This window comes from Anomaloglossus baeobatrachus, chromosome 1 (genome assembly GCF_048569485.1).
Source record: "Anomaloglossus baeobatrachus isolate aAnoBae1 chromosome 1, aAnoBae1.hap1, whole genome shotgun sequence".
Lineage (NCBI taxonomy): Eukaryota > Metazoa > Chordata > Amphibia > Anura > Aromobatidae > Anomaloglossus > Anomaloglossus baeobatrachus.
In genome coordinates, this window is record NC_134353.1 from 799,197,665 (window position 1) to 799,223,034 (window position 25,370).

Sequence of the window (25,370 nt, forward strand, 5' to 3'; positions counted from 1 at the left end):
CGTACTTACCTCCCGAACGACCTCGCTGGGGGCGACGAACATCCTTTTCCTGAAGGGGGAGGTACATTCGGCGTCACAGCGACGTCACACAGCGGCCGCCCAATAGAAGCGGAGATGAGCGGGACGTAACATCCCGCCCACCTCCTTCCTTCCACATTGCCGGCGGCCGCAGGTAAGCTGCAGTTCATAGTTCCTGGGGTGTCACACGGAGGGATGTGTGCTGCCTCGGGAATGATGAACAACCGGCACCCAGAAGGACGATCGTTTTGTTTTTTTTTAAAATGAGCAGCGTGTCAGCGAGCAATGATAAGGTGCGTATTTTTGCTCGTTCACAGTCGCTCGTAGCTGTCACACGCTACGATATGTCAAACCATGCCGGATGTGCGTCACTTACGACGTGACCCCGACGACATGTCGCCCGATATATGTAACGGGGCCTTTAGCCTCAACCTGCCCTGAAGAGAACCTGGGATGAAACCCAAAATTGCAGAAAAATGGAGACCTCAAAGTAGCAGAGCTAGCCCTATTATTGAGAGCAAATTCTGCCAATGGCAAAAACGAAGCACAGTCATCCTGATCCGCAGATACAAGACACCTCAAATAGGTTTCCAAGGTATGGTTAGCTCTCTGTTTGACCATTGGTCTGAGGATGAAACACAGAAGAAAGACAGCCCAATTCCTAATTTAGAACAAAATGCTCTCCAAAATCTAGACACAAACTGAACTCCTCTGTCCAACACAATATTCTCAGGAATACCATGTAAACGAACCACCTGTTGAAAAACCAAGGGCACCAACTCTGTTGAAGACGGCAACTTAGGCAAGGGTACCAAATGGACCATCTTAGAAAATCTATCACATAATAACCCAAATAACCGTCGTCCTCTGAGAGAAAGGAAGTATCTCAATAAAAGATATTCTGACAAAACCTTTGTTCATGCAACCACTATTAGGAAAACACTGAAAAAGAATGGTGGTCATGGAAGGATATCACAAAGAAAGCCGCCCGAAAAAGAGAAATTGTGACTTATCAAAAGCAGTGCTTTTGGGAAAATAAAGTATGGACAGATGAAACAAAAGTTGAACATTTTAGCACAAATGCACAATGTTATGTTTAGAGGAAAATAAAATACTGCGCATCATCAACAAAACCTCATCCCAACTGAAGTGTGGAGGAAGCTCATGGTTAAGGGTTGCTGCCTCAGGACTTGGATAACTTGTGGTCACTGAATACATGAAAACATATTACAGGAGAATATAAAGGTAGAAGTCCATAACCTCAAGCAGACGAGACAGCTACACAAGAACGCGAAGCACATAATTACTCAACTAAATAGGTGACAGAGGAAGATTCATGGTTTAGAATGGTCAAGTCCAAGTCCTGACCTTAACTCTATTGAGATGCTCTGGTGTGACCTGAAAGTGTTTTGCATGAAAGCATCCCAGAAATATTAATGAAGTGAAATGCATTTACAGACGGAAATTATCAAAAATTCCTCTCCAACATTATGCAAATTTTAATTGCAGCTGCACAAAATAAAACATTTCAAGGTTATTGCTGCTAAAGAGGGATCTACAGGTTAATAAATTAATGGATTCACTTAGTTTTTCTCCTTGCATTGTGGATATGTGGATACATGAACAGTACAATTGTTTGTGTCATATTATTTTGTGTTTATCTGAGTATAATAAAAATTAGACCTCATTTTATTAGAAAGCTATGCAGAAATATAGGTGAATCCAAGCACTGACCATTCCATTCAGTGGTTGGAAATGAGATTTGTATCCCTGAAAACTTGGAAGGCTCACAACATTGTCCGTTACATGATATAAGAGAATTGTTAGCATTGCATGGGCCCTTAAAGCATTGATGCAAGATTATTTTTTAGATTCTGCCACTTGGTAAGTATAAGTACTGTAACTTATAGGAGGTCAGATAACACCATGTAAAAGCTTTACTTTGGATGTATGGATGAATCTCAACTAGGAAAAAAACAAATGTAGGGCCACCAAGAAAACTCAGGGAGAGGACAGAGCGTGAGGTGGAAGACAGATTGTTGAAAACCATAGACATATAAAATTAGTATGGCATCCCAAACCATCAGTAGTTCTTTTCTATACATGTGCACCTTTACAATATATGTGGACTTCTAACTAGGAATAAACGCTAACAACTAGTTAACACTTTGATGCTAAAATACGTTCTGGCCTAAAAGTTATTTCCACTTTTAGAAAAGTGCACCCCAAACATAGCTTGTGATGTAAAGTATCAAAATCAGACAGTTCCTCCTCTCCCCCATTCTGGATCCAGCATCGGCTCCTCGTTATTGCTTTGGTCTGAGTGTTTTGACTGCAGTGGTGATGTCATGTCAACAGATCACATGACTGCTGCAGCCCATCACTGAGATCAGCGGCTCTGGTGATGTAGAGAGTATGAGCTGCTGAGCTCAGTGATTGGCTGCAGCAGTGATGTGAGCTGTCAATGTCAGCCAAAACACTGAGACCAGAGCAGCAGCGGAGAGAAATATTGGAGCTAGGGACTGTAAATACTGTCTGATTTTGTTATTTTACATGACAGGTAATGTTTGAGATACTCATTTGTAAAGGTGTAAAACCCCTATAAAGCCAGAACTGATGCCTGAAATCAATCTCTCTAAATTTCCATGATTTCATTATTACTGTGTACATTGAAAGTTAATCAGTAAAGGGAAGCCATCATCAGAAAATGACCTATTGTTTAAATCAGGTTATTGTATAACTTGTTGGTTTTTTAGTTTACCAATGTTTTTTATTTTTTTCATATTACAATCTTTTTTTAAAAATAAAAATTAAAAAAAAAATTATAATCTTGCAATTTTTACACTGGCCACTGGAACTTATTTGTCGTTTCAGGAAAGGCTTACATCAAGCGTACATATTATTATAGTCAGGATTACAATGACAGGTAACCGCTTTATACACCGCAGATAATACCGGATCCAACAATCACAATAAGTGACCCTGGTCCTCCTCCCTCCTCTCTTCACAATGACCTTTGCACACGCTCATTAAACACTTTAATACAAAAGATAGGGTTGGGATTCAACCGTTGTGGCTAATGTACATGTGAAATTCCTAAAACAATAGAAAGCTACAGTGTAAAAAAAAGAAAAGGAAAAAAAAAAAGCCCCAGTGACCAATTGGAAAATTGCAAGATTTCTATTTTAATTTTTAATACAGATCGTGATATGTAAATATATATGTGAAAAAAAGTTTGCCAATTGTTGTTTTTTTTTTTTTTACATGCCTGTAAAACAAAAGCCTGATTTTGATCCAATCTTTCTCTAAACAGTCGCTGGTGCCAGCAATTAAATGGCGCTGTCCATCTTTGAAAGCAGCATTAAATGTGGGCCGGCAGGGGGCGTGCCGTTCTGTGCCCTCATCAGCGTTGCCTCGACTTTATCGCAGGGCACTGATGTTTAGTTTGTCATTATGGTACTCCTATAAATGCAACCCATGGATGGCGTTCATAGGAGACATGGCAAAAGTGATCAAATGATGCTAAGTTTAAGTCCCCTATGAGGATTAACAAATACACTGAAAACTTAAAATAAAAAAAACGCCATAATAAGAAAAAAAAATCAAACACCATAATTGCAGGTTTTTTGGCCACTCCAAGAGCAGAAAAAAAAGGGATGCAAAAATAAGTCCTCAGACCGCTCCATATTTCTATAATTTGAGAACGTTATGGCTATTGAAAAAATGGCAATAAACACAAAATTGTTTTTCTTACAAATTTCCAAGTTTTTTCCAACCACTTATATAAAACAAAAACTATACATGCTTGATATCTGAGTAATCCTACTGACCTGCACAATCTCCAGTACATCATATTATAAAATGGATTATGTCATTCAAAAGTACAAATTGTCTGCCAATAAACAAGCTATCACACGGCTATATCGAAGGAAAAATAAAACAGTTATTGCTCTTAGAATAAGGGAAGGAAAAAAAAAAGCTGAAAAAAGTTAAACAGCAGGTAATTTTTCTGATGATGATTTCCCTTTAACTTTGAGTCCGTGCGATATGCCTGATGCGGTGTCACAGATCTAATTATTGCATTGTCTATTATGGCTTAAATAAGACTAAGATTTAGCATAATGTGCTGGCCATACACATGGGATGTATTGCAGCCAATCCTGCGGATTTGTGTGAGATGGGGATCTCCTCCTGACCCTACTTTAACAGCAATTGGGGGATTTTCAACTGCACTTTTTTTTTTTTGTTCAGGGAAGATAAAATGCATTTATCGAGAACACATGAGCGCTTAACCAAATCCATCATGCATGGAGGGGTCAGGAGGAGATAACTGATGGCGTGAGCATTTCTCTCACAGTTATTTTATAGTTGCTGCTGCTATGATAAATAGATGAGCGGACCCAACAAACAGGAAAGTTCAGTGCTCATACCGAACATAGACTTTCCAAAAAAAAATAAATCAGTGTTTGAGTTCAGAGTTCGGGTGCTTTACGTATGCTGACCGCTAGATCGAACCTCACTGTGCTCAGGTATGCTCGGTGCTCGGCCCAGTGCGAACCGCTTACAGTGTTAGCCCCAGTGCAAAGCCAATCTAACAACATCGTGACTGGATGTAGTGTGCTCATCCGATAACACTCCCCCCGGAAGGGATCGGTTTATGGCTATATGTGGGCGGAGAGCCGAACTGCCCAATCAGTGACTTTTAATGAGGTTCTGGTCAAGTCCGGGTCTGAAATTGAACATTATCATAAATCTGGCTGAACCTGCAGAACCGACCTTCCACGGGTCTGCTCATCTCTAATGATATATATTTTCATGATCTTAAACATATATACATGTACATAATTCCTTCTGCTCTTTTCTGTTTCATAGCCGGACCTCCTTACACTTTATATTTTGGGGTTAAATTCTATGCGGAAGATCCATGTAAACTGAAGGAAGAGATAACCAGGTATGGTATACTGCATATGTGGCTTGTGTGATGGCATTCAGCACAAAAGTCATACTTTTACAGGTCACATAAATACATACATACATTAGGGTATATAGAAGAAATTAATGCCAATTTTTAATAGTAAAAGGCATGTGTCCGTTGGATAAACCCTTCTAAGCTGTCTATATGATCATGCAGGTCATAGCAAGCTGAATAAAATTATATCTTGATATCTGCCATTTGATGTCTTATTTCAGAGCAATTCATGTTTTTTTTAAATGTGTAAATTAGCTGCTACGATCTGTGTCGTATACAGAGCTCCCTGAGAATCTGTCTCCAGAGCTTATTCTAAATTAAAGGGGTTGTTAACAGTGTGAGACATGTAGTGACTGATAGTCTGCTCTCCTGATCTACATGTCTCACACTGGTAATGTCCTCTTTAGTTAAATAAAATAAGCTCTGGAGTCAGATTCTCAGGGAGATTTACAGTGGGGAAAAAAAGTATTTAGTCAGCCACCAATTGTGCAAGTTCTCCCACTTAAAAAGATGAGAGGCCTGTAATTGACATCATAAGTAGACCACAACTATGAGAGACAAAATGAGAAAACAAATCGAGAAAATCACCTTGTCTGATTTGGCAACATTTTTTTTGACAATTATGGTGGAACATAAGTATATGGCCAACAACAAAAGTTGATCTCAATATTTTGTTATATATCCTTTGTTGGCAATGACAGAGGTCAAACGTTTTCTGAAAGTCTTCACAAGGTTGGCACACACTGTTGGTGTTATGTTGGCCCATTCCTCCATGCAGATCTCCTCTAGAGCAGTGATGTTTTGGGCCTTTCGCTGGGCACCCTGGACTTTCAACTCCCTCCAAAGGTTTTCTATGGGGTTGAGATCTGGAGACTGGCTAGGCCACTCTAGGATCTTCATATCCTTTTTAAAAAGCCATTCCTTCACTGCCCTGGCGGTGTGTTTGGGATCATTATCATGCTGAAAGACCCAGGCGTGTTTCATCTTCAATGCCCTTGCTGATGGAATTAGGTTTGCACTGAAAATCTCAGGTTACATGGCCCCATTCATTCTTTCATGTACACGGATCAGTCGTCCTGGTCCCTTTTGTAGAGAAACAGCCCCAAAGCATGATGTTGCCACCCGCTTCACAGTAGGTATGGTGTTCTTTGGATGCAACTCAGTATTCTGTCTCTTCCAAACACAACAAGTTGTGTTTCTACCAAAAAGTTCTACTTTGGTTTCATCAGACCATATGACGTTCTCCTAATACTCTTCTGGATAATCCAATTGCTCTCTAGCTTCAGACGGGCCTGGACATGTACTGGCTTAAGTAGGGGGAACGACTGGCAGTGCAGGATCTGAGTCCCTGGCGGCGTAGTGTGTTACTGATGGTATCCTTTGTTACTGTGGTCCAAGCTCTATGCAGGTCATTCACTAGGTTCCCTCATGTGGTTCTGGAATTTTTGCTCACCGTTCTTGTGATCATTTTGACCCCACGGGGTGAGATCTTGCATGGAGCCACAGATCGAGGGAGATTATCAGTTGCCTTGTATGTCTTTCATTTTCTTATTATTGCTCCCACAGTTGATTTCATCTTACCAAGCTGCTTGCCTATTGCAAATTCAGTCTTCACAGCCTGGTTCAGGGCTAAAATTTTGTTTCTGGTGTCCTTCGACAGCTCTTTGGTCTTCACCATAGTGGAGTTTGGAGTGTGACTGTTTGGAGTTGTGGACAGGTGTCTTTTATGCTTTTAACACGTTCAAATAGGTGCCCTTACTACAGGTAATGATTGGAGGACAGAGGAGCATCTTTAAGAAGAAGTTACAGGTCTGTGAGAGCCAGAAGTCTTGCATGTATTTAGATGGCTAAATACTTATTTTCCACCATAATTTGCAAAAAAAAAACTTGCCAAATCAGATAAGGAGATTTTCTGGATTTTTTTTTTATCTCATTTTGTCTTTCATAGTTGTGGTCTACAAATGATGTCAATTACAGGCCTCTCTCGTCTTTTTAAGTGGGAGAACTTGCCAAATTAGTGGCTGACAAAATACTTTTTCCCCCCACTGTACGTTTGGCCCATAGATCATAACAGCTCATTTACATATTAAGAAAAATCTATGTAGGAATAAAACCGCAGATCACAGATATCAGGGTATCATTTTATTCAACTGTATGAAGTACATGCCCATACATATAGCCGGCTTAGGAGGGTTGAGCCTACTGACAGATTCCCTTTAAAGGTATTGTACAGAAGTATTATTATTCTTTGGATACCCATTCCTTAATCCAGTACATACTGATTTATAAAGTACATGTTACTAGAAACTACAAGAATACTTTCAGGTAATACAATATGAATAACATCTGGGCGCTATAATATACAAATGTTACTATCTCTGCCCATTAATTTTATATACATTCATTTTACCAATGATAAAATATTAGCGGCATCAATAATTCCAGAACCTCTAAATATTATATTATGTTTGCTCTATACCTGAGCATTGCTGTGCAGTAAAGTAAGAGCATCTACCTTACTGATTTTGTTCAATTAAATATATTTTATCTTTTAAGTGAAGGCAATGATTTATTTTTGCGAATTCATGAGACACTAAGTAATGAGATGCCAGGTAAAGCAGAACAGATTTGGTGCATTTTTGGAAGCTTCTTCAGACACAACCAGAATGGGATTTTTACAAGAGAAAATTATTTTTTTTTCTGATTTAGATCCTTAATTTTAGGTAGAAAAGTAAAACACATCAATAACTGCAGCTCTACTCTTGCCAGTGGAGAATCGTCTGAGAAAAACCTGCAACAGGGAAGAGCTTTAACGACATTTGAAAATCTACCTTTGAACTTCATCCTGGCTCAATTTCATGAGAAGCAAATCTATGGGAAGTCCACAAGGTGGTCTTTCGTGGACATTGTACAGCTATTGGCTCCAGATTCAAGAAACATTATAAAATAAAACATGAAGCCTTAACTGCAGAATTATAACTCCTTGAAGTAGGCAGGATCCCTAGGCCTTCTCGATTAAGACTTAAAAGACTTATTGACATTACGGCCAAGTTGAAAACCCTAGCTTTCAATTGAGTGGACAAACTTTTTTATACTCCACAACAATATTATGAAAATGCTGACAAACCCCCCCCCCCCCACACACATTTCTAGTTGAGCAACATAGAGATCATATGGAGCAGACTATCCCCGATGCCCTACATAGTAAGAATAATCAAATAACACATGACCCGAAGGAAATTGCAGATATTTTCCATTAATTTTTTCTCAACTTTACTCATTCTCTTCCATCCTCCCTTCTAATCCCCTACCTAGAAAAAAACTTATTGGATCTTTTTTAAAATCCTGTCAAATACCATTCCTCTCTTCAGAGGCATTGTTGTTGCTCAATCACTCAGGAGGAAAAATTAAGGATATAACATTACTGCATCCAAATATAAAATCTCCAGGCCTTGATGGATTATTTTATCTATACTAGAAGACCTTCCAGAATGCACTCCTACCCACATTAACACTTTTTCTGTTTTTTTTTAACTCCTTCCTAAATGGATCAATGATTCCTGACTCTGTAACAATCATTCATATCCTTCATTCCTTAACTGGGTAAGGACAGATTACATTGTAGGAGCTATAGACCAATAGCCCTTCTTAAGGGGTACTTCTCACATAGCAAGATCGCTAGCGAGATCGCTGCTGAGTCACAGGTTTTGTGACGTACCAGTGACCTTATCAGCGATCTCGCTATGTGTGACACTAAGCAGCGACCTGGCCCCTGCTGTGAAATCGCTGATCATTACACACTGCTCCGGTTCATTTTTTGCTCGTTGCTCTCCCGCTGTGAAGCACACATCGCTGTGTTTGACAGTGAGAGAGCAACGATCTGAATGTGCAGGGAACAGGGAGCCGGCGTCTGGAAGCTGCGTACGCTGGTAACCAAGTTACACATCGGGTAACTAGGCGAAGCGCTTTGCTTGGTTACCCGATAGTTACCTTGGTTACTAGCGTACGCCGCTCTCAGGCTACCAGTAGTGGCTCCCTGCACACGTAGCCAGAGTACACGTTGGGTAACTAAGCGAAGCGCTTTGCTTAGTAACCCAATGTGTACCTTGGCTATGAGTGCAGGAAGCCAGCGCTAAGCGGTGTGCACTGGTAACCAGGGTAAATATCGGGTAACCAAGCAAAGCATTTTGCTTAATTACCTAATATTTACCTTTGTTACCAAGCGCAGCATCGTTTCCACGAGTCGCTGGTTGCTGGTCACTGGTCGCTGGTGAGATCTGCCTGATTGACAGCTCACCAGCGACCATATAGCGACGCACCAGCGATTCTGACCAGGTCATATCGAAGTCGGAATTGCTGGTACGTCGTTTAGGGAAACTGTACCCTAAAGGCAATCTGTCACCAGGTTTTTGCTATCTCATCTGAGAGCAGCATAATGTAGGATAATAAATCCTGATTGCATCGATGTATCACTTAGGGGTATTTTGCACACTACGACATCGCAGGTGCGATGTCGGTGGGGTCATGTCGAAAGTGACGCACTTCCAGCGTCGCTCCCGACATCATAGTGTGTAAAGCCTAGATGATACGATTAACGAGCGCAAAAGCGTCGTAATCGTATCATCGGTGTAGCGTCGGCGAAAACCATAATTACCTTGCTGCGACAGTCTGATGTTATTCCTCGTTCCTGCGGCAGCACACATCGCTGTGTGTGAAGTCGCAGGAGCGAGGAACATCTCCTACCTCCTTCACCGCGGCTCCTGTCGGCTATGCTGAAGGAAGGAGGTGGGCGGGATGTTTACGTCCTGCTCATCTCCGCCCCTCCGCTTCTATTGGCCGCTTGCCGTGTGACATCACTATGACGCCGCACGGCCCGTCCCCTTAATAAGGAGGCGGGTCGCCAGCCAGAGCGACGTCGCAGGGCAAGGTGAGTGCATGTGAAGCTGGCGTAGCGATAATTTTTGCTACGCCAGCTATCACCACATATCGCAGTTGCGACAGGGGCGGGGACTATCGCACTCGGCATCGCAGCATCGGCTTGCGATGTCGTAGTGTGCAAAGTACCCCTTAGTTTACTGGGTGCAGTAGTTGTACTTAGATGTAGCAGAACTTAGAACACTAACCCTGCCTACTCCAGGCTCTGTGTGACGTAACTCTGGTTTAAGGGCATAAAAATGAGAAGTTTGATAATTGCAAAAAAAAAATGTCGTCCAAAACTCCGATAGTTTCACAAATGTAAGAAAATTCTACCTATTTATACCACTAACCTGAAATACAATGTGTCAAGAAAACCCAAAACATTTTCAGAATCACTGGGATCCGTTGAAGCGTTTCAGAGTTATTACCTCCTGAAGTGACACTGGTCAGAATTGAAAAAAAATTGGCCTGGTCATGGTGAAAATAGGCTCAGGGGTTCAGAGGTTAAAGTTCTTTATTCGCTTAATTTCATTATTTCACTTTATATAAAATGAAATCTTAACCCCCTCACGATGGATGACATACTGGTACGACATCAGTCGTGTCGCTGTAATCACCACTGGCTCACCACAGCAGACATATGGGGCTAATGGATACTGGTGGATCCGTGATCCACCTGCGCCTGCTTGACACATAGATTGCGCTGTCAAGATGTGACAGCGCAATTTAAATGGCTGCGGCTTGGATTGTTCTGTTCGCCACTGCCATTGGAGGCCTCGTGACGTGATCACAGGGAGCCGGTGGTTGTCTTGGTAACTCGAGGTCATGTGATGACCACTGACACGACCATGACGTTCTTCCTGTATGAGTGGACAGAGCGGCGGCTTTTAAAGAAACAGTGCATCTTTACTGATCAGAGCTTTGCAGCTCTGATCAACAGAAATACACAAGCGATCAGACAGTGGATCCATAAAGTGCCCTAGGGTGACTAGTAAAATAACTAAAAAATAAAAAAAGTGTTTTCAAAAATATGAAAAAATTACAAACACCTAAAAGTTCAAATCGCCCCCCATTTGCAAATAAAACCGTTAAAAAACCCCATATACACATATTTGGTATAGCCGCATTAAGAAATGCCCGATCTATCAAAATATATAATCAGTTAATCTGATCGGTACACGGTGTGTCGAGAAAAAAAATTCCAAACGCAAAAATTACGTTTTTTGGTTTCTGCAATTTTTTTAAAAATATGCAATGAGAGATCAAAACGTAGCATCCACACAAAAATGGTATAATAAAAAACGTCAGCTCAAGATGCAGAAAATAAGCTATCACTAAGCCCCAGATCCTGAATAATGAGAACACTACGGGTCTCAGAAAATGGCGCCAAATGAACTACTCTCTCTCTTTTTTTTTTTCTTTTTTCTACAAACCTGTTTTTTTTTTTTTTTTTTAACCGCTTAGATAAAAGTAAACCTATACATGCTTGGTGTCTACGAACCCGTACCGATCTGAGGCATCACACCCACACATCAGTTTTACCATATAGTGGACATTGTGAATAAAATACCCCCAAAACAATCGTGCAATTGCACTTTTTTTGCAATTTCACCGTACTTTGGATTTTTTTATCCGTTTTTCAGTACACTATATGTTAAAATGAATGGCTTCATTCAAAATTACAACTTGTCCCGCAAAAAAATAAGCCCACATATGAGAATATAGATGGAAAAATAAAAAAGTTGCAGCTCTCAGAAGAATAGGAGCAAAAAACGAAGAACTGAAAATTGCCTGGGGGTGAAGGTGTTAAGATTAAGACACTTTTCCTCATCCTTCTTTCATAGTTTGTAGGTCTCAATGCCAACATCCTTTGAAAGTCTGTGTAGAAATTTCCCATCAATGAGAGGTTTAATATCAGATATCTTCAATATCTCACAAAATCCCAATACACCCTCCTTGACTAGGCACTCTTATATGCTCAAATGGGAGGAACACCTGGGTAAAACTTTAAACGGTACCGAATAGAGATCTTTTTGGACTAGAGCAGCTAAGACTACATCTTGCATTACATAGAAAGGGAGCCAATACAAAATTCTAGATTTCTGGTATCACACAATAAGTTTTTAAGTAAACTGGACTCATCTGTTTCTCCTCTATGTTGACGGTATGTCCTCAGGAGGCCTCCATTTTTCACATATTTTAGGACTGATTACTTTTTTAAACTTTATCTTTATTGAATTTATAAAAGGAGAAAACGTACAGTGATAAGGCACTATCCATGCTGAACTGCCTCCGGATTAAACCCTTTTGACAGAGGTCCAATTTCTCGTTAAACAAATGTGTGTCATGGATGTACCTTTACACCCTCAGTTTTTGCTACTAATTATTTTTCCACAAACTATATCCAAAAGAATCACCAGGTTGCTTCTTCAAATACTGACAGAAGCACATTGCTTAACCTCTTACCGACATCACATTCCAATTCATCATTTGCCAGCTCCTGGTCTTTGATGCAGGCTCGGAACCGAACACGCATCTTTCCCGCCTGATGATGGCTGTTATTCAGTAATATTCACTTAGCTGCGGTCTAGTAAAAAATACACAGCATCAAAAAAGCACAAATACTTATTGTGAGAACTTGGCTTTAAAGTCCTTGAAAGAAATTGAAAAGTATTCTTCCTGGTCACTATGACTGTAAATAGAGGTTTCATCTATCACTATCTGATGGCTTCTACACTTCTCACACTGTAATTCATATTTCTGAACATATTGCTAGGCTGCATAATAAAATGCACCTTGTATAAAATCTTTACCTCTATCCCACATTCTCCTTTGAGCCTAATGTTTGATATGGACTTTTGATTTATGGCTTTTATGCTCTTTTGTATGGCCATTATATTGTTGTTTGTGTTTATTCTTGACTTTTTTTTTAAACTAAAATAACAAAATCGCTGATCTGTTATAAATTTGTATTTGTTGCTTTAGGTATCAATTCTTTCTGCAAGTGAAACAGGATGTTTTGCAAGGTCGTTTGCCTTGTCCTTTTAACATTGCTGCGCAGCTTGGGGCCTATGGTATACAATGTAAGTATGAAAATCATTTGCGCTGCTGAGAACATGTAACGTTTATCTGCCTTTGAAGAGAACCTTTTAACCAGTTTGAGCATTTAAAATTGGCCACAACATGGAATAGTGGAGTGCAGAGCCGAATAAAACGTCTTTTATACTTTTCATCTCCATTGTAGAAACATTAATTTGTAAAGTGTAAAGTTTAAAGTCTAATTCTCACTAAGGACAAGGACGCATTAGCAGAGATTCTTCTCTGAGGTCATTAGTTTTCTTTTGCGTGACCTTGACTAATCATAAGCAGAAAGTGTCCTGCAGAGGGAAAAAAGAAAAAACAAAAAGAGGAGATAAAAACGCACAACAATTGAAGTGATAGGATGTGAACCGCTCACCTGGATGAGTTCTGTGCGGCACAACTCCGATATACATTTAGTTGCAAATACTAACAGGCTGCAGCTCCAGCCGCTGCACTCACTCCTAGCAAGGTAGAGAAAGAAAGGCAAGGTAATGGAGAGGAATCTCGGTGGTGGTGTTTGGATGCTGCTAAGGATATCACTGGTATTGGAGTGCAACAAATTTATTAAAAACAATGCGTTTCGGAGTCAGTTCATCTCCTTCTTCAGGTAAAATATACAAAAAGGTTATCACTCCCCTTTAAAGGGGTCAAATATGACGCATTTATCACCTATTAATCAATTAGGAACACAACTTACACTACATTATACAAAAAGGATATATGAAAAAGGAAAACAAATAAAACGAACATGTAATCTAAAATATTTATATAAAAAGCATTTAGATTAGTTTAGAATCTGTATTAGGATTCAATTTTGTAGGAAAATCTTTTAGTTTTCTACTGTGTGTTTTCAATGGTTCCGATTACCCCTAAGGTGCTAGGGTGGACAATTTAAAAATCCGGTAGGATTCATGACTGATTAGCTGTTAAAATCTGTTATGAATAGGTTATGAACATGATCCGGTGTCTGTTCTAATATATACTTTGAATTAACTCTGAAACACATAGTTCAAATAAAACGTTTTCCTTACTCCGTTTCTGGACACCTATATCAATCAGCAGTGGGCAGACAAAACCACAATACTTTTTTTTTTTCTCATTTGTGATATCCCTTGAGTTCCAAAATCCATGAGGTTCAGAACCAGTGGTTGATGCTGCAGCCTTACAGTGGCATTATCCTGGCTCTTCCCACTGTTGCGCCTGCCCTGTGGATATCAAAGGAAAAACTAGCTGTGTGTATGTGTGTGTGTGTATACAATATTCACACACAGGTCCACAAATATTTGAAGAGTAACCGAATGTTTGTCATTTGATTTCGGCATGACTCCATTGTGAATTTAAGCGAAATTTTTCAACTAGCTTTTGCTACTTCATCTGAGAGCAGCATGATGTAAGCAGAGACCATGAATCCAACAATGTATCACTTAGTTTACTGTATGCAGCAGTTCTGACAGTCTTAGCTTTTAGATTTAGCATGCAGCAGAGCATAGAAAGCTACCCACACCAGGCTTTCCATGTACATAGTCTGTAGACTGTGAGCTTCTTATCAGAGGCGGGGGGGGGGGGGGGGTTCGAAGTACCAGGGATGCATTGTTATAGTCCAAGCAATATTAATCTTCGAGTGCTAACACAATCATTGAAAGTAGGTAAAAGCATTGGAGCTTGGTAAGAGACGCATACCTGAAATCTGTGTTTTAACCGCTGCAACCTTCTATCTCCAGATTACATCGCAAAAACCTGCTGACAGATTCCCTTTCAGATAAAACAATTGATATGCGATTGAAGTATAGACTTTTGGGTTTATTTAAAGGGGTTGAATGAAAATGTTCTGTGAAACGTTTAGCAATTGGAGCTATTTTTCTACAAAGCCTCCTCATTTCAAGGGCTCATAAGTAATTAGACAAATTAACTTTCCCATAAGCAAAATGTTTATTTTTAATATTTAACATTTTATTGATTTTCAAAAAGCAATTCTAAATATTGACATACATAAATGGAAAAGTAGCATCGTGGTACCATTAATAGCATCAATCAATAATTAATTAATAACGAACTCCTACAACTCCGGTGACCACACATAAAGTACCAAAATGTTGTTTTTTTTTTAATACTTTGCAGTAAATCCTTTTCAGGCAATGGATGCCTGAAGTTTGGAAGCCATAGACGTCACCAAACGCTGTGTGATTTTTTTTTTTTTTATCATTTTTTTTTTGCCGGCCTTTACTGTAGCTGACTTCAGTTGCTGCTTGTTTGTGGGTCTTTCTGCTTTAAGTTTTGTCTCAAGCATGCAAAATGCATGCTTGATAGGTTTGAATTCTGATGATTGACTCTGTCATTGCAGATTATTTGATTTTTTTTTTTTTTTTTTGCTTTTAAACTCCCGTGTGGCTTTTGCAGGATGTTTTGGGTCATTGTCCATCTGTACTGTGAAGAGCTGTCCACTCAACATTGGTTCATTTGGTTGAATCTGTGCAGAAATTATAGCCCTGTACATTTCAGAAATCATCCAGCTGCTTCTGTTGTGAATACGTTTTCCAGTTTGGGGCTCCCTCTTGTGGTCCGTGCTGGTGGTGCAGTTGATTTGTGGAATGAAAGACTCACACCTGCAGAGGACTGGCAATCAGGGTCAGATTGGGACTATATAACTGAGTAGTTTTCTCTTGTTTCTTTCCTGTGCGCAATGGTTTTCTGTGTGTTAAGGACATTCTGTAACTAGCCCTGCTCACAACCAGAACTCTTCTCGGATAAGTGGTCCTTGTATCTCTGCTGTTTGCTTTCCACTTTCTTGGTTTTTTTTTTTTCTGCTTTAATACTAATGCTTGATTTCTATTTTTTTCTGTGTGGCATTCTTGGTGGAATAGGATTATTCCCTGCTGGGTGTGTCTGTATACTTAGTGCCATGATTCTGCAAGGTATTGTGTTTGTCATGCTTGGTATTAATTCAGTCCCTCATCAGTATTAGTGTTTTTGGATCCCAGTAACATTTGAGTGCTGATTCAGTGGGGGAGAGGTTGTGTGACCTCAGGATTTTTCCATATCTGAAGTGCTGGTATTTATTAGGGTTTTTTTTTACGGTTGCAGACAGTGCTCCTTCCTATCCTTTTCTATAAAGATAGTTTGGGCCTCACTCTTGCTGAATCTGTCTTTTCTGGCTTTGTATTGTGTTTTTCTATATCACCGTAGCCTTTACATGTGGGGGGCTATCTATCTATCTTTGGGGACTACTCCAAGGCAGATTAGCTTTCTCATATTTCTATCTGTGAGAATATTTAATTCTCCAGCTGTGTCGAGACAACTAGGTCAACGTAGGCTTGTCCCATGGCTACTTCTAGTTGTGTGTCAGGATTAGGTCTGCAATCCGTTAAGGTTCTAGCCACTCTGTTACTATTTGTGATTCTTCATTTTTTTGATCCTCCTCGATCCCTGAATCATAACCGCTTCTGTCCTCAGTCACATACTCAATGTATTTCCAGAACTGGATTGGCTTCTTTAGATGTTTGTTTGGCAAAGTATAATCGGGCCTTTCTATTTTTAAGGCTGCTTAATGATTTGAACTTTGTGGTGAACCCTCTGTATTTGCTCTCATGAAGTCTTCTCTTTAAATAAGGAAACATCTTTCTGGAGAGTGCTCATCATTTGGGTAGATGTTGTGAAGAGGTTTTTCTTCACCATGGAAAGGAATCTGTGATCATTCACCACTGTTGTCTTCCTTGGATATTCGGGGTTTTTTAAGTTTCCAAGCTCACCAATGCGTTCTTGTTTGTTTGGGTTTGTTTTTTTTTTTTGTTTTTTTTTTTTTAGCCCATTGAGAGCTCTTTTGACCGCATGTTTTTGGTTCACAGCAAAACAGTTTCTAAATGGAAATGCCACACCTGGAATCGGCTCCAGAATTTTCCTTGCTTAATTGATGATGGCGTCATGAGGGAATAGCCTATGCAGCCCATTAAATAGCTTTTGAGATAATTGTCTGATTACCTTTTGGGCCCGTGAAAAAAGGCAGCTATATACCGGTATTACAGAACTGTATTTCCTAAACCTGTACTCCAATTAAGATGGGAATACCCTCAAATTAAAGCTGAGAGTCTGCACTTTAAGCCCATATTGACTATATAACGGTGTCTTGAATATGTTTTGGTAAGCAGCTAAAATACCAAGATGTGTCACTGTCCAAATATTTCTTGATCGAACTGTATATAATATTGTTCTTTACAGGATGATATTCTTGTAGTAATTGCAGACCTTTTAGAGTAAACCCACTTTCAAAAACAATCTATGGAGTGTGTGTCTTGGCTGACTAGTCTGATGCGGCCCCCAGTTGGCTTCTCCCCGCCCCTCCTTTGTTGATTGACAGGTCCCTTTCTAGGTGTGTACATAGGGAGAGGCTTATCAGTCAAAGGAATCAGGGTGTTCAAGGGACTAGTCATCAGAGACAATCCAAAATTGGCTTTTTAACCCAAACCGGATTTTTAAATTGTTAGCTGTAAAAAAAAATAATAAAAAATAAATATGCAGCAACATTATATAGTAAATCCTTCATGATTGCAGTCATGCAGCCAGTGTTTGATTCTTGCTAACCATTGTTCAGGCACCTTGAATCTGATAACAGGTTGTGTTTAAAGAAATGTCATCTCTTGGTTTCCCAATATTTTCGTTTTTAATTACTTCCATTTATAATAAATTGATAAAATTTATAGTATTTATGTGCAACTAAGCTTTTCTTATGAGTTCATGTTGTGAAAAATGTATGAAAGAACATATATTTAGTCAGAATATTTTCCCAGCTGTATCTTCACATGTATACCTGCCGAAGGCAAAAAATGTCTGTGCAGTATATCAATGTGACTGCTGTTGTTCTAGGAAGAAATGTGACTTTTTGACAATTGTTTACATTTCTCTGTCTTTCTGACAAAATTATAGAACACCTGCCAAGACAGGAGGAGCCGTTCTTATAATTGTCCTGTCGACTTTCCTGCAATATACACACCTGTAATCATACACAAAATGTATTTCTTCCAATTACAACTTGCAATCTAAGCCAGAGAATATTAAGTCACTTTAATGGTTTTCTCACACTGGTGTATAAAATCAATCGGTCCCATTCTCATCTAGAAAAGTTGGTATTCTGTATGGAATGCAAGTGCAATACGAGTGTGCAATTTTTTTTCTCCCCTAGTATCTGTATGCAATGCTGAAAAATAAACCGCAACTTTTATTCTACAATCATTTACAGTGTCCTATGCTGCAGAATGGTAATGAATTTGCCATGTGGATTCTGATTTCTTTTTTTTTCTTCTCAACCAAGAACTTGGAGGGTTATTCCCATCACCTAGATCCTATTCCAATATGTAGTAGGAAAAAATTAATATTCACTCCCTTCCCCTGTCCACCCCTGTGTTGGTGTCAGTGACTGGAACTTGTGTTAATGGAAAAATGAATATTCGCCTCCTTACCGGCACATCCCTTTGTGCCGGATGTCAGTGATTCACATATTACTGCCGGAGGATCACAGCACAATGCTCGGACTGGCCATCTGCTCTCCTCACCTGAGCGTGTCCACTGCAAAGAAATACACGCTGACACGCTAGGGTCAGAAGACCCGCCATCTAGTGCGAGCATTGCACTGCAACCCTAGGGCAGTAATACGGCAGTCTGAGTGAATCTTTGACACCTGGCACAGAGGGATGGGTGGGGAAGGAGGCGAATATTCATTTTTCATTAACTCAAGTTCCAGTCACTGATGCTGGCAGAAGTGTGGACGGAATTATGGGCAGGAAGAGGAGTGAATATTTATTTTTCATTAACTGGAGACAAAATGACTGCCACTAATACAAAATATAAGACATCCCCTGAAAATAAGCCCTAGCACATCTTTTGGTGCCAAAAATAATATAATGCATGGTCTTATTTTTGGGGAAACATGGTATTATTACTACACGTAATACATATTGGTATAGGATTTGGGAAATGGGAATACCTCTTTAAATAGGTGAGTGTCATCTGATATATGCTTTCACTTGCAGCATGCTTGATTTTTTTTTCTTCCCCTCACGACAAATACAGCTGAGAAAAACAATCACAGATCTGCACAGCCTCATAGAATAACATTGGTGCGAGTGTAATACCTTTTTTCCCGCATTGCACTCGTTCGAGTTGCACACCAGTGTAAGCAAAACCTTAAATTCAGTTCTGTAAAAGTAGATAATTTATTTTGTACCTGTCGGTCTTCCTGGTAAGATTATTCTGTTGTCGCTAAAAGAACAATTAAAACTGTATGATTTAATCTTAACCACCTGCCAAAGATTCAAGGGACGCCTCACAAATGTCCACACGCATAGATATATTAGGTCTAGTCCTTCCTTGTTTTATTGTGTACGATACATATCCTTTGTAACATAAGAGCCTGTTCTGTACTTTCCATTGATTCATTGCTGCGGAGAAGTATTTACCGTACTTCCCCTTCAGAATATTTTAATATTGAATCTTTATTATGTAGAACTGCTGTATTTCTGATATATGCACAAACTGTCGACTTTGGAGAGAAGTAGGAGTAAATACATATTGCAGTTTCTGAATTCTTACTACTTATAGACATATGTCCCACTTTCAAAGTCAGAAAAGAGGACACATACTGCTTTGCGGTATATATTTTTTGCACTATAATGCCACTTCTTCTTATATGTGCCCACACACAATATTGCTCCCAATGAAGCCCATTTATGTTCCCACAGAATACAATATCGCTCTTACACCCCCAACAGTCCCCACCCACACAGTATGATTCCCACAGAGGCCCCCACACACGTTATGATGTCCCTACAGTACATTCTGCCCCACACAGTATTCTGCCCACCAACAAAGTATGATTTGTCCACAGACTCCAACACAAAGTATGAGATCTCCATATTCACCTCCACGCAGTATGATGCCCCACGTGCTGTGTAGTACATTCCCCCACACACTTTAGGATGCCCCATAGTACATTCCGACAGTGTGAAGCAAAAAAAAAAAAAGGGTTACATGAGCGCTGCCAGGGAGATAGGGATCCAAGGAAAATTAAATTTAAAATATTTAACTTCCGTTTCAAGGTCAAAAAGACCCCTTCATCAGGTATAATAAAATAGGAAATTATCTACGACCTTCAGACAAGTCAAAGTGACATAACAAGCCCAATATTTGTATCATAAAAAACCCCATAAAATTATAATAGAATATTGCACAACCTCATATAATATAATGTTCTCTATAGTTTAAACAGATTAATATGTAGTGTCATTGTTCTAGCATTAATTCATTTTTTCCACTACATTTGATCACGCTGTTGTTACTCCCAGTACAAGCTGATCAAACACTGCAAGCAGCCCGCATTGCACTGAGCACCGAGTGTACCCGAGCACAGCGATACTCGCAAGTGGTCAGCATATGTAATGCACCCAAAATGTTTTTTTTCTTTTTTTCAAAGTCGTTGTTTGGCCCAAAAACCAAAGACTGAATATCAGGTTCACTCATCTCTACTGGAAACAACAGGTAGACACAAGATGTCCAGAGACAGGCAGCTGGAATTCTGGTAACTCCAAGCAAGCTGGAGATGTCCTGGAGATCGCAGGCAAGAGGGATGCTGGAAACTGTAGGCCGTCGGGATGCTGGAAACTGTAGGCAAGCTGGAGATATCCTGGAGATCGCAGGCAGGCGTGATGTTGGAAACTGTAGGCAGGATGCAGGAAACTATAGTCAGGTGGGATGCTGGAAGCCATGCGCAGGTGGGATGCTGGAAGCCGTGCGCAGGCGGGAGATACCTAGGAAACTAAACACAGCAGCTGAGCAGGTCAAGGGGTATAGAGCAACCCAGAGAATAACAACACTGAAGTTTTAATACCGAGGCAGAGGTGGATATTTTTGGTGAACTTTTATAAGCCTGGACAGATACTCACAGGGGATTACACTAGGTCAACTGCAAAGCCCAACATGGAGCACAACAGAGTCAAAATGCATAACGTGAGAATAAAGCTTGTTGTATTACTTGCTTGTTGAAGCCACATGTTAGCTGCTCCTTCCAACAAAACACGACCACTGCAACCAAATACAAGTTATAGTGGTCTAATGTAGCGCCCCTGGAGCTCTGGTCACTACAGGGTACTGCAACTGAGTTAAGGAGTAGTATCTATCTGGGGTAAGTGACAGGTAGATTGTCGGTGCTCACACCAGACACACATTTCACATGCAGTTAGGTGCCTTCCCCACAGGATGGAGTGGACTGGGGTGGGCAGGAAGAGTCAGCCATCCAGTAGCATGGGACTTACCGGTCACCGGGACAACCACTGGGGGGCGGGTGCCACATGGGGTATAAGAGGAGGTAGCCATGACACATAGTGAGCTTTGCTGGAGGAGAGTCTCCTGAGACGACACTGGGTGCAGGAAGGCACCAGTGCTGGTGGGACGCACAGCTTATCTTGCCGTTGTGGAGCCTGTAGTCTGTGAGCTGGAGCTCAGCCCAGGTTCCTTCTGACAGTCGCTTGATAGCAAGGACAAACAGGATATTTACACTGACACTGGTAGCCGCCTGGAACTTGCACCAGATAACCAGAGACTTACCAGCAGTGAACCAGGACACTCTTGGGCAATCTCCTAACCAATGAGTAAACATCTGAACCGGAGCTCTTGCCTCATTTCCATTATTTACCGGCGACGCCATCCGCCGCCCACGGCCCAAAACAGCCAGCTGGCCATCCTCCCGGGGCACCCACTCCGCCTGTGGGGAGTGACTTAAACTTGGCTGCAATCAAAATCGACCCCCAGTGACAAGAACCCTGCAGCAGTGGCCCCTACCTGGCCACACACCACAGATGGCGTCATGACAAAATCTTTTATTTCATCTCCCCTGTAAATATTATCCCTTTTAAAAAACATCCCCAGGGACACGGAACCGGGCAATGGCCACCAAGTGACATCTCCCCAGCAGTACTCCGCCCAGGATCGAGTACCCCATAGCTCTAGGCGACACACTTATCTATCCCCACATGACTTCTGTGGCCAATAACTGACTGTAGGGGTCTTGTGTCTTAAACATGAAGTCAGTGCTGCAGCCCTGCAAATAAGTAACAGTAGAAAGGTGGCACTGGACCGACGAGGGCTTAATAGACAAGTAACGATTATTTTGCTCAATGCTTCCTCTCAGCTTTTACTCGAAATCCACAAGATTCCTAAATGTTATTTCACATTTTTACTTATAATTATTTTTGATAATTTCGGATTATTTTTGATGGAAAATGGAAAATTATATATTCCACTTGATTCTTCCCAAATGTTACTGATGATGGGGCCTTTTTTTAGTCCCACTTTTTAGGTTTCTATTAACTTTCTAATACCCAGTCTAATCCGATCTTCCACCATTATAGTGTTGCCGGATGGATGAAGGGAGCTGAATGTGAGGAATGTCAATGGGGTTAGCACAGCCCTGCATCAGATAAGAAATAATGACAGATTTCTATAGGCTGAAGGAGATGAAAACACAGTTGGGTTGAAAGAGTCTGGATCCTAGAAGTGGATACATAAGAATCCCCGCACATACACAAATAAGCAGCTTTTTTTTTTTAGCAGAAAGGATTAAACGCTTTTCTTGTTTATCATTATTTTTGTGTCCTTTCCTCAGAAAAGCTCATTTGGCTTTCTGTCGAGAAGAAGGCCCCTTCAGGAGAAGCTTCGGTGTGTTGGAAAGTTTCTCTTTTCTCCTTTGCCATAGAGGCTCCGGTATAATAATGTTCTGCTGTTAACTCTCTTGAATTGAAAAAGCTTTTCTTACAATAAATAGCACTTTGAAGTTGAGTTTTTATCTCTCACAAACAACCTTCAAGTCCTTTCCCTCCAAACATATGCTAAAATGTCAATCCCCAAGATAGAGTAAATCTAGCCGGAGATAGAAAAATACATACAGCACCTTCCACTAATATATATATATTTCTTATTAATGTCCTTCCAGAAAGTAGTGATAAGCTTCACTATTGTGTGTCCTCTCAAGCTAACATTTACAAATGCATTTAAAATGCTTTGCTCTATCTTTTTATTGAAATAGGTTTTAGGGCCGATTTCCCAGAGGAAAAGCTCGTGGTCTGGAGTCGTTTACTTGTCCTATTTATATTTCCTTTTATGGAAATGTTATATCAAAGTATTATGTATTTGGCACAGTTACCTATGAATTATATGAAATTTGTTAAATTTATCAATACCCATATTCTCTACAGATATGATTTATCTGCCAAATATCAATTGTAAGTCAATGGAAATTTCTGAAACTCCACCTCAAACATATAGCCTGTGTTTTTTTGCTTTTTAATACACTTTTTGCCTCTTATGTGTGTTCAACATCATCGCTATCATCAATCTGTGTAATTCCAGCTAAAAATTTGTCTTCAGATAATTGGGCCAAAAAGCGCATTAAGAATCCAATGTGTATATATGGCCTAAGAATGTTCGGGCAGCACGGTGGCTCAGTGGTTAGCATTGTTGCTTTGCAACACTGGGGTCTTGAGTTCAAATCCCACCAAATACAACATGTACAAGGATATATGTTCTCCCCGTGTTTGTGTGGGTTTTCTACGTGTACTCCAGTTTCCTCCCACACTCCAAAGACAAACTGGTAGGGAATGCAGATTGTGAGCCCCAATGGGGACAATAATGACAATATCTGTAAATCGCTGTGGAATTAATTGCTCTATATAAGTAAATAAAATAATAAATTCCTGTGTTGCAGGTTTTTAACACTTTTAAAATCATTTTTATCATTGTGCTTGTAACAAAAAGAAATCCGAGTAAAAAAGCAAGATGGCCCAGTATTTGAATGTAGTCTAAGAATGGAAACTTAATTAGCAGTGCTACATGATTGTAATTTAAAGGGAACCCGGCACCAGATTTGGCAACTATAAGCTGCAGCCACCATTACTGAGCTCTTATATACAGTATTCTAGAACACTGTAAATAAGAGCCTAGGCCGCTGTGTATAACTTAAAAAACATTTTTAAAATACTCACCTAGGGGGGCGGTCCCGTCCAATGGGTGTTGCTGCCCTCTGGTCCAATGCCTTTTCTGCGGCGATCGTAATCCTACTACTAAGGCCCGTGTGTATGGTGTGTCCCCTATGTCATGCACACTAGCCAGCATTGAGGTCCTGCGCAAGTGCACTTTTATCTGCCCTGCTCATTGCAGATCAAAGTATTGTCGTGCGCATGTGCGGGCGGTCTTTAACCTTTCCTTGCACCTGCGCATTACGGTACTTTCATCTGCCCTCAGCACAGCAGATCAAAGTGCGCCTGCTCAGGACCAGAATGCCAACCTGGGCTGGATAGATGGAGGACAGAGATCGCAGAAGAGAGGAGGCGTCGGACCAGAGAGCAGCGACACCCATCGGACCGGACGCCCCCCCCCGGTAAGTATTATAAAAGTGTTTTTTACATTATACAGCATGGCCTTGGCTCTTATATACAGTATTCTGGAATGCATGCACATAAGAGCTCAGTGGTGGTGGCCGCAGCTTATAGTCGCCAAATCTGTTGACATGTTCCCTTTTAAGGGGTATTCCCATTTTGTATAATTAGGGTAAATCTACCGATCAGGCCATGAATGCATAGTACACGTGGATCCTACCAATGGTACGTGCGTCTGGATTCAGAGTGAGGCCTAGTTGCTGGCCAATGAGAATAGAAAGGTGATCAGAAGTTTCAGTCGCTTGTATGAGCATTTAAACCACCTCTACACTGGCAGCAGCATATGATAAGCTCTGTGTTCTCCAAACTGATGCAGGTTCCATTGGTAGGATCCACATTTACTATACTTTATAGAATATTCTGTGGATATCCCCTTGAAAGCGCAGCATCTAATCGGTGAGCTTGGTTTGTTATTTTTTTAAAGGGAATCTGTCAACATGTTTTTGCTACATCTGAGAGCTGAATGATGTAAGAACAGAGACCCTGAATGCCACAATGTATCGCTTAGTTTACTGGGATTCAGAGTTCTTAAATATATTAAGTGCCCACATTTGGCTCTCTACCATATGTACAATGTCTATTGACGGTGAGCTGCTTATCAAAGAAGGGGGCATGGTTGGACTAGGTGTCATTTGCTGATGTAGCTGATGTAGTTCAAGCAATGATGAGCTCCCAGTGCTAAAACAATCATTGCAAGTAAACAAGAGCATGCAGCTTGATGAGTGACGTATCACATTTGTGTTTTTACCCTTTGTGAAATTTGAAAATTGTGAAATTTGTGTTTTAACCCCTACAGTATGTTGCCTTCAGATTACATAGCAAAAACCTGCTGACAGATTCCCTTTAACAAACTGCAGTCAGGGGCATACGTTATCTGAAAGGGAACAACCGCTTTTACGTATTTGCTTTTT

The 25,370-nt window shown here is 40.4% G+C and overlaps 1 protein-coding gene across 1 annotated transcript in view; it reads left to right on the forward strand.

The window, feature by feature from the left end:
• EPB41L4A (erythrocyte membrane protein band 4.1 like 4A) overlaps nucleotides 1–25,370 on the forward strand; it is a 386,643-nt gene that overhangs the window by 140,822 nt on the left and 220,451 nt on the right. Inside the window, exons 4-5 of the mRNA XM_075325013.1 lie at nucleotides 4,891–4,969; nucleotides 12,890–12,987. Coding sequence (XP_075181128.1) covers nucleotides 4,891–4,969; nucleotides 12,890–12,987 — 177 coding nt within the window. The remainder of the gene's footprint in view (nucleotides 1–4,890; nucleotides 4,970–12,889; nucleotides 12,988–25,370) is intronic.